Here is a 10,295-nt window from a genome sequence, read left to right as displayed (position 1 = left end):
GGGAGCTACTCCTAAAGTACAAAAGCATCGCCGCTGTGCTGGGTGTCCCCCCCCACATGTCTGTGTGATTGATCGTAGATGTGCTAAATTTAGCACTTCTATGATCCGGTCTATGGCCCTCATTCCGAGTTGTTCGCTCGGTATTTTTCATCGCATCGCAGTGAAAATCCGCTTAGTACGCATGCGCAATGTTCGCACTGCGACTGCGCCAAGTAACTTTACTATGAAGAAAGTATTTTTACTCACGGCTTTTTCTTCGCTCCGGCGAACGTAATGTGATTGACAGGAAATGGGTGTTACTGGGCGGAAACACGGCGTTTCAGGGGCGTGTGGCTGAAAACGCTACCGTTTCCGGAAAAAACGCAGGAGTGGCCGGAGAAACGGTGGGAGTGCCTGGGCGAACGCTGGGTGTGTTTGTGACGTCACACCAGGAACGACAAGCACTGAACTGATCGCACAGGCAGAGTAAGTCTGGAGCTACTCTGAAACTGCTAAGTAGTTAGTAATCGCATTATTGCGAATACATCGGTCGCAATTTTAAGAAGCTAAGATTCACTCCCAGTAGGCGGCGGCTTAGCGTGTGTAACTCTGCTAAATTCGCCTTGCGACCGATCAACTCGGAATGAGGGCCTATATTAGGCCCTATGTGTGTGTGTACTGAATGTCCCTCTGTGACTCTGCCAGGAACCATTGTATACTCAGCTAGACGTCAGCGTGCTTTTCCACAGTGAGAGTGCAGCATTTCCTCTTCAATGATTACAAAACAACTTTGATATTATGTAGCTGTAGTGTAAAGTCTACAGAGACCCAGGAGACCGGTTTCTATTTTCAGAGACCTGGTAGTTTCAGTTTTGCTTTCCCAGAACCAGAAACATTCCCCCTCCTCCTCCTCCCCCCTCCTTCTCCTCCTCCCTCTCCTCCTCCTCCCTCTCCTCTCTCTCCCATGTTTCCTCCAATCCATCTGTATAACAGGCAGGTGCTGCGTCACTGGCCCGTCTTGCTGAGACAATGCAGGATTATCACACTCTGAGGTAGCCGCAATCGGGGTACCCCCAGCTCTGTACATCAGACAGGTGAGATAGGAGCTTTACCCCTGATCTTATATATGTGTATCATCCTAGCACTAAAGAACTAGGAAGAAAATATTGGTCACAAATAACAAAAAGAAAAGAAAGAATTTACACTATTCATTTTGATACATTTACGTTGAAAAACGTATGCATTGCATAAGTGATATATTATATGTTATTTATTCTGCGGCCGGAAGGTTATTTTTGTGCTAAAAATAAATATAAAAATTTATTATTAATAATATAGTAAAAAAATATATTTTTATTTATTAGCAGTTTCTTATATAGCGCAGCAAATTCCGCTGCGCTTTACAATTGGAACCAACAGTGATAAAACAAAATTGGGTAGAAGCAGAGAGTCAGAGAGGTAGGAGGGCCCTGCTGGCAAGCTTACACTCTATAGGGCAGGCCTGGCCAACCTGTGGCTCTCCAGCTGTTGTGAAACTACATATCCCAGCATGCCTTGCCACAGATATAGCATTCCCTAATAGCAAAGACTGTGGCAAAGCATGCTGGGACTTGTAGTTTCACAACAGCTGGAGAGCCACAGGTTGGCCAGGCCTGCTATAGGGAAATAGGTATTGATACACTAGGGTAGTAATATACTAAAATACTGAAGTTATCTACAGTAGTTTAATTCATGTGCGGCGCTGCGAAACACTTGTAGCGCCTTATAAATAATATGTAATAATAATTAAGGTAATTTCTCTCTTTCTCTGTTTCTCCCTCTCTTTCCGGTCTATTTATTATTAATTGGCAGCAGGAATGGTTTTCTGTTGCTGATTGGCTGGCAGTAGTGAGAGTTTACGTTCCAGTTTGCCAGGCAGGATGCGGTCAAAATCCCGCAAATCAGGATCCCGACAGCAGAATCCTGCCGGAGAAAATCCCGCCCGATCCTGCTGGTAAGTATCTGGGGTTGGGGTTACAATTTGGCACTAGGGGGATGGTTAGACTGCAGTGGGGGACCATTAGGGTTAGGCTGCCAGTGGGGATGGTCAAAGTTAGGTTGCGTGAGTGGGAGGTTAGGGTTAGGATGTGAGAGAGGTGGGTTAGGGATAGGGTTAGGCTGTGGGAGAGGTGGGTTAGGGATAGGGTTAGGCTGTGGGAGAGGTGGGTTAGGGACAGGGTTAGGTGGTGGGAGAGGTGTGTTAGGGACAGGGTTAGGCTATGGGAGAGGTGGGTTAGGGATAGGGTTAGGCTGTGGGAGAGGTGTGTTAGGGATAGGGTTAGGTTGTGGGAGAGGTGTGTTAGGGATAGGGTTAGGCTGTGGGAGAGGTGGGTTAGGGATAGGATTAGGCTGTGGGAGAGGTGTGTTAGGGATAGGGTTAGGCTATGGGAGAGGTGTGTTAGGGATAGGGTTAGGCTGTGGGAGAGGTGTGTTAGGGATAGGGTTAGGCTGTGGGAGAGGTGGGTTAGGGATAGGGTTAGGCTGTGGGAGAGGTGGGTTAGGGATAGGGTTAGGCTGTGGGAGAGGTGGGTTAGGGACAGGGTTAGGTGGTGGGAGAGGTGTGTTAGGGATAGGGTTAGGCTGTGGGAGAGGTGGGTTAGGGATAGGGTTAGGCTGTGGGAGAGGTGGGTTAGGGATAGGGTTAGGCTGTGGGAGAGGTGTGTTAGGGATAGGGTTAGGCTGTGGGAGAGGTGGATTAAGGATAGGGTTAGGCTGTGGGAGAGGTGAGTTAGGGATAGGATTAGGCTATGGGAGAGGTGGGTTATGGATAGGGTTAGGCTGTGGGAGAGGTGTGTTAGGGATAGGGTTAGGCTGTGGGAGAGGTGTGTTAGGGATAGGGTTAGGCTGTGGGTGAGGTGTGTTAGGGATAGGGTTAGGCTGTGGGAAAGGTGGGTTAGGGATAGGGTTAGGCTGTGGGAGAGGTGTGTTAGGGATAGGGTTAGGCTGTGGGAGAGGTGTGTTAGGGATAGGGTTAGGCTGTGGGAGAGGTGTGTTAGGGATAGGGTTAGGCTGTGGGAGAGGTGAGTTAGGGATAGGATTAGGCTATGGGAGAGGTGGGTTATGGATAGGGTTAGGCTGTGGGAGAGGTGTGTTAGGGATAGGGTTAGGCTGTGGGAGAGGTGTGTTAGGGATAGGGTTAGGCTGTGGGAGAGGTGTGTTAGGGATAGGGTTAGGCTGTGGGAAAGGTGGGTTAGGGATAGGGTTAGGCTGTGGGAGAGGTGTGTTAGGGATAGGGTTAGGCTGTGGGAGAGGTGTGTTAGGGATAGGGTTAGGCTGTGGGAGAGGTGGGTTAGGGATAGAGTTAGGCTGTGGGAGAGGTGGGTTTTTCACATCCGAAAAATTTTCACCTCTAATTGGATTCCTTTCTTCTAATTTATACAGCTAAAATAAATAATAAAATAAGATAACTAAACTTTTTACTTTTGATTTAGCTCCAGCTAGCACCGCTATCCTTGTTGCGTAGGCTTCCCCATGATTTGCATGGGATCCCGTCTCTAGGTCGACACTATCTAGGTCGACCACTATTGGTCGACAGTAACTAGGTCGACAGGGTCTGTAGGTCGACATGTTCTAGGTCGACAGGTCAAAAGGTTGACATGAGTTTTTCACAATTTTTTTCTTTTTTTTTTAAAACCTTTTCATACTTAACGATCCACGTGGACTACGATTGGAACGGTAATCTGCGGAAAAAAAGCGAATCGAGCCATGCGAGGGGACACGGTGCACTAACTGGGGTTCCCGGTCACTCTACGAAGAAAACGACACAAAAAACCCATAAAAAACTCATGTCGACCTTTTGACCTGTCGACCTAGACCATGTTGTCCTACAGACCTTGTCGACCTAGAGACCCTGTCGACCTAGTTGCTGTCGACCAATAGTGATAGATCTAGACACTGTCGACCTAGTTACTATCTACCTTCCATACCACACCCGATTTGCATAGGAAAGGATATTTCCGGGGAATCTCAGTAAATCTTCTCACTTGCTCCTATTTATTACTGCAAAGATTTTCTATTGTCACTATAATAAGCTACAGAAAAACTTGTATCCCTTTATTAATAAAATGTAAGCTGCTGCTACAGTATGCCGATTATAAATTAATGCTTTAGTTAAACAAAGTATTTTGTTTTATGAATATCCTGAGCCTGTAACAGATGGGAAAAAGCCCTGTCACCAGTGTCTGTAGCTCTCCTGGGGCTGCGGCAGTGACCAAAATGAGTAGACTGCCGCCACTGAAACACCAGTTTTAGTGATAGGGCTTTTCTCCACATAATAAATAGGTCTCTTTCTCTGACCCAAGTAACATTTATTTCTGTTTTCACACAGGATGCCCAACTGCTTGTACACCACATACGAGGAGAAGATCCGGCCATGTATTGATCTCATTGACTCTCTGAGGTCCCTAGGGGTGGAGAAGGACCTGGCGCTACCGGCGATCGCCGTCATTGGTGATCAGAGTTCCGGGAAAAGTTCTGTTCTGGAGGCGCTGTCTGGAGTCACCCTCCCCCGAGGCAGTGGTTAGAAAATTCTATTTATGGCTTAAGGGCTTTATTCAGGGTTGTTAGCAAACTTCAAAGTGAGTAGTTCCACGACAGGTTGAAACATCAGACTATAACCTTTGATGGATATTAGTCTTTCTTTTTTTCATTTGTTTTTTTTTCTTTTTTCTTCCTTTTTCTCTTTCTTTTTTGTTAGCAAACTTAAAAGCACAGTAATGGGCAAAACCACGAGCACTGCAGGTGGGGTAGATGTAACATGTGCAGAGAGAGTTAGATTTGGGTGGGGAGTGTTCAAACTGAAATCTAAATTGCAGTATAAAAATAAAGCAGCCAGTATTTACTCTGCACAGAAACAGTATAACCACAGGTTAAAGTGAGCTGGAACGGGACTATATACATTTTTCAATTTATTTGTTTTTATCTTATATTGGTTTTTTTAATCTTATTTTTATCTTATTGTTTTATTGAATCACACTGCTTATGTGTATACATTGTGTTGTAATAAATTCAGGTACAGTATTTATGTTTATGATACTGCGCCTCCATCTCTTAGTAAATCCCTTCTAGTACACTGGGGTCAGCAACCCACTATTAGGAGACCAGCAGTTTATAGACTCCACATTTGAGAAAGCGCCGGGTTCCCTTTTTTCTTTCTTTCTGATCATACAAAGTGGTATGTTAGCTGTAGAGAGATGGCAGGAAGAGAGAGATGAAAGGAAGAAAGATGGGAGGAAAAGGGGGGAAAGAGATTGTATAAAGAGGGGGATAGATGGTAGGAAGAGGAGAAGAGAGATGAGAGGAAGAGGAGGAGAGACTGATGGCTGGAAGAAGGGGGGAAAGAGAGATGGGAAGAACCAGTGGCGGAATTAGTCAACGGTGGGCCCAGGTGCGACAAAAAGCTTTGCCCCCCCCCACCCTCTCTCATCCCATCCAAGTCCACCCCCTCACCCCTGGAGAGGATCTGGTGAGGGGGACCTGCTCAGGGCCAGAGAAATGGATACCTAGCAACAGTGCCGTAACTAGACATTTTAGCACTGTGTGCAAGAAACGGCATCGAAGCCCCACCCCTGCATGCAAAACAGGGGCAGTGCGCGCCGTAGGCGCGCACAAAAATACATAGTGGCGTGGCTTCGTGGGGAAGGGGTGTGGCCACAAAATAATACCAATTCATAAAACGGTGCACAGTAGTCTCCGTTATTCAAATTACGCCGCACAGTAGCACCACTACACCAGGTAGAGACCCTTTTACACCTTACGGCGGACAGATTCCTCTTTTTACACATTACAGCAGACAGCGTCCCCTTTTTACACATTACGGCAGGCAGATTCCCCCTTTTTACACATTACGGCAGGCAGATTCCCCCTTTTTACACATTACGGCAGGCAGATTCCCCCTTTTTACACATTGCGGCAGGCAGATTCCCCCTTTTTACACATTGCGGCAAGCAGATTCCCCCTTTTTACACAGTGCGGCAGCCAGTCCCCCTTTTTGAAGAAAGAAAGAAAGAAAGAAAGAAAGAAAGAAAGAAAGAAAGAAAGAAAGAAAGAAAGAAAGAAAGAAAGAAAGAAAGAAAGAAAGAAAGAAAGAAAGAAAGAAAGAATGAATTATACTTACCCTCTCCGTTGGCTCAGGCTCCTCGGTGCAGCTTCTGGTCACGATTCCCGGGCAGGAGAGAAGGAGGAGAAGGGAGGTGGAGGAGGGAGCCGCAGCAGCGCTGTGTTATTGGTGGAGGCGCTGCTGCTGCTGCCCCTCTGCTTCACTATAGGCTGTTCTCGGAAGACAGCCTATAGTGAAGCAGAGGGGCAGCAGCAGCAGCGCCTCCACCAGTAACAAAGCGCTGCTGCGGCTCCCTCCTCCACCTCCCTCCTCCTCCTTCTCCCCCGTACCGCTGCGCTCCTCTCCTCTCTGTCCGGGCGGCTGTGTGCTGCGGGCAGCGGTTGCCCGCAGCACACAGCGGCATGTAATGAGTCAGTTTGACTCATTACATGCTTTGGGCCCCTGGACAGTGGCGGGCCCCAGTGCAACGCACTGGTTGCGCTGGCGGTAGTTCCGCCTCTGGGAACACAATATGGGATAGAGAGATGGGAGGAAGAGGGTGAGATAAGAGGAAGAAGCAAAGAGAGAGATGGGAGAAGAGAGATGAGAGGAAGAGGAGGAGATAAGAGGAAGAAGCAAAGAGAGAGATGGGAGAAGAGAGATGAGAGGAAGAGGAGGAGATAAGAGGAAGAAGCAAAGAGAGATGAGAAGAGAAGAGAGTGAGATGGAATGAAGAAAGGGAGAGAGATGAGCAGATAGGGGAAGAGAGGAAAAACGTGGCTAATAGCTAGCGACCAGGTGAATGACAGTTTATTTATTTATATAAACTTTTGTATAGAAAGCCTTTCTCTTCATCTTCTGACACTGGTTGCGACAAACTGCAATCAATCTGCCCATGTAAAACACCAACAATGTTCTTGTTGTTTTCACAGATAAGACCTTATTCCATTTCCAACATTCTTTTTGAAACCTACAGGTTGAATTTCTTTCTTATCAGATGCATGACATTCACAGGACATGGCAGTGATCAGTGTTGGAACTCCCTCTGTAGCCTTGGGCGTGGAGGCTATGTAGCTGGAAATGAAAGCTTAGCACTTGTACATGACCAGAAGGGCAGAGCAGAGGCCTCCGCCGACCTCAAGACTTGCTATAGAGCTCGGCGAATGGCAGTGCAGTATTACGTCAGTCTTAATTTCACAATCAGCAACACAGTAAATATATTGTGTGAAAGAGGCTCCCAAGTCCAGATAAATCCCTATCCTAGAACAATATATTGTAATCAGTTATAGGGGTCTATTCAGCATCAGTTACTTTCTACAAAAGTAGGTGACATTTTTCACATACTTTTGTAGAAATTAAATGTCATGGCTATTCATTAAGTATGTAACTCAGGAGATATCACTGATGTCTCCTGGCTACAATTTTCCCCTGATAATTTCGACAGTCCCCATACTTTATTGTGGGGAATTGGAAATAATGTAAAAACCTTTTGTCTTGGAACCTGTGAGTGATATTGTACGCCATCCTGAGCTGGCGTACAGCTTCTGATAGTGTGCAGAAGATGCCATATACATGGCAGCTTGAGCAGCAGAGAGATCTATTCTGATTCCTCCCCACTGTGTCTTCCATGCAGCGGCTCACCTCCCCAGCTTCAGTCCGTCCTTCCTTCCAGGCTCCCTGGCGGCTGGTCCTCCTCAGTAGCTCTGACTCACCTCTGCTTCTGTCCATCTCCCCGGCTCTTGCAGCGGCTGGTTCTCCTCAGTAGCTCTGACTCACCTCTGCTTCTGTCCAGCTCCCTGGCTCTTGCAGCAGCTGGTCTCCTTAGTAGCTCTGACTCACCTCTGCTTTTGTCCAGCTCCCTGGCTCTTGCAGCAGCTGGTTTCCTTAGTAGCTCTGACTCACCTCTGCTTCTGTCCAGCTCCCCGGCTCTTGCAGCAGCTGGTTTCCTTAGTAGCTCTGACTCACCTCTGTTTCTGTCCAGCTCCCCGCTCTTGCAGCAGCTGGTTCTCCTCAGTAGCTCTGACTCACCTCTGCTTCTGTCCAGCTCCCCGGCTCTTGCAGCAGCTGGTCTCCTTAGTAGCTCTGACTCACCTCTGCTTCTGTCCAGCTCCCTGGCTCTTCCAGCAGCTGGTTCTCCTCAGTAGGTCTGACTCACCTCTGCTTCTGTCCAGCTCCCCGGCTCTTGCAGCAGCTGGTCTCCTTAGTAGCTCTGACTCACCTCTGCTTCTGTCCAGCTCCCCGGCTCTTGCAGCAGCTGGTCTCCTTAGTAGCTCTGACTCACCTCTGCTTCTGTCCAGCTCCCTGGCTCTTCCAGCAGCTGGTTCTCCTCAGTAGGTCTGACTCACCTCTGCTTCTGTCCAGCTCTCCGGCTCTTGGAGTGGCTGGTTCTCCTCAGTAGCTCTGACTCACCTCTGCTTCTGTCCAGCTCCCTGGCTCTTGCAGCAGCTGTTCTCCTCAGTAGCTCTGACTCACCTATGCTTCTGTCCAGCTCCCCGGCTCTTGCAGCAGCTGGTTCTCCTCAGTAGCTCTGACTCACCTCTGCTTCTGTCCAGCTCCCCGGCTCTTGCAGCAGCTGGTCTCCTTAGCAGCTCTGACTCACCTCTGCTTCTGTCCAGCTCCCCGGCTCTTGCAGCAGCTGGTTCTCCTCAGTAGCTCTGACTTACCTCTGCTTCTGTACAGCTCCCCGGCTCTTGCAGCAGCTGGTCTCCTTAGTAGCTCTGACTCACCTCTGCTTCTGTCCAGCTCCCCGGCTCTTGCAGCAGCTGGTCTCCTTGGTAGCTCTGACTCACCTCTGCTTCTGTCCAGCTCCCCGGCTCTTGCAGCAGCTGGTCTCCTTGTAGCTCTGACTCACCTTTGCTTCTGTCCAGCTCCCCGGCTCTTGCAGCAGCTGGTCTCCTTAGTAGCTCTGACTTACCTCTGCTTCTGTCCAGCTCCCCGGCTCTTGCAGCGGCTGGTTCTCCTCAGTAGCTCTGACTCACCTCTGCTTCTGTCCAGCTCCCCGGCTCTTGCAGCAGCTGGTCTCCTTAGTAGCTCTGACTCACCTCTGCTTCTGTCCAGCTCCCCGGCTCTTGCAGCAGCTGGTTCTCCTCAGTAGCTCTGACTCACCTCTGCTTCTGTCCAGCTCCCCGGCTCTTGCAGCAGCTGGTCTCCTTAGTAGCTCTGACTCACCTCTGCTTCTGTCCAGCTCCCTGGCTCTTCCAGCAGCTGGTTCTCCTCAGTAGGTCTGACTCACCTCTGCTTCTGTCCAGCTCTCCGGCTCTTGGAGTGGCTGGTTCTCCTCAGTAGCTCTGACTCACCTCTGCTTCTGTCCAGCTCCCCGGCTCTTGCAGCAGCTGGTCTCCTTAGTAGCACTGACTCACCTCTGCTTCTGTCCAGCTCCCCGGCTCTTGCAGCAGCTGGTTTCCTTAGTAGCTCTGACTCACCTCTGCTTCTGTCCAGCTCCCCGGCTCTTGCAGAAGCTGGTCTCCTTAGTAGCTCTGACTCACCTCTGCTTCTGTCCAGCTCCCCGGCTCTTGCAGCGGCTGGTCTTCTCAGTGGCTTTGGCTGCTCCTGTCCATCCTCTCCTCCATGACCCCCATGGGTCACGCAGCCGGCCAATGGTGTTGCAGGTGATCCCATACTGTGTCCTACTACGCAGCTCGGATCACTAATGCAGCAGGAGGTGTTACATCCCATAATGCATTACCATAATAGTGCTATCGCTGCTGCAGAATTGGTATGGTTTACCGCCAGATTGGATGCCGGCTATCAGTATACCGACAGCGGCATCCCTTCTGTCAGAATCCCGGCAGCGAGCCCCCATAACTGCATCCCACTGCTGATTCTATGTATGCAGCAGTGATAGCACCTCCAGCCACATCTGAAGCAGGCCTATCGCATGCTATAATGAACTAGGCCCTATAATTCTTGATCACTTAGAACCTCTCTTTGTTCTGCAGGTATCGTCACCCGATGTCCCCTAGAGCTTAAACTTGTGAAAGGTAAAAATGGTTCAGAATGGAAAGGAAAAATCAGCTACATGACAGTCATCCAGGAGCTGGAGAATCCCATGGAGGTGGAGGAGGAAATCATGTACGGTGAGTGATATAAGCGCCTCCCGGATATTATAGGAATTATATAAGCACCTCCAGGGATATTATATGAGTGATATAAGCACCTCCAGTGATATTATATGAGTGATATAAGCACCTCCTCATATTATCTAAGTGACAGAAGCATCTCCCGGATATTATCTTATATA

General features: G+C 48.8%; 1 protein-coding gene across 2 annotated transcripts in view; it reads left to right on the top strand.

Annotated features, from left to right (window-relative positions):
* Positions 1-931: 931 nt before the first annotated feature.
* LOC135050310 (interferon-induced GTP-binding protein Mx1-like) overlaps positions 932-10,295 on the top strand; it is a 139,381-nt gene continuing 130,017 nt past the window's right edge. Inside the window, exons 1-4 of one of the 2 annotated variants that reach the window (XM_063956714.1) lie at positions 932-1,073; positions 1,834-1,972; positions 4,346-4,536; positions 9,994-10,131. In XM_063956714.1, the coding sequence (XP_063812784.1) occupies positions 1,899-1,972; positions 4,346-4,536; positions 9,994-10,131 (403 nt within the window). In that variant the 5' untranslated portion in view covers positions 932-1,073; positions 1,834-1,898. Of the gene's footprint in view, positions 1,074-1,830; positions 1,973-4,345; positions 4,537-9,993; positions 10,132-10,295 lie in introns of both variants that reach the window. The other variant, XM_063956713.1, reaches the window with a different exon arrangement.

The sequence above is a fragment of the Pseudophryne corroboree genome, chromosome 2, assembly GCF_028390025.1.
Source record: "Pseudophryne corroboree isolate aPseCor3 chromosome 2, aPseCor3.hap2, whole genome shotgun sequence".
NCBI lineage: Eukaryota > Metazoa > Chordata > Amphibia > Anura > Myobatrachidae > Pseudophryne > Pseudophryne corroboree.
This window is presented reverse-complemented; position numbering and strand designations above follow the sequence as displayed.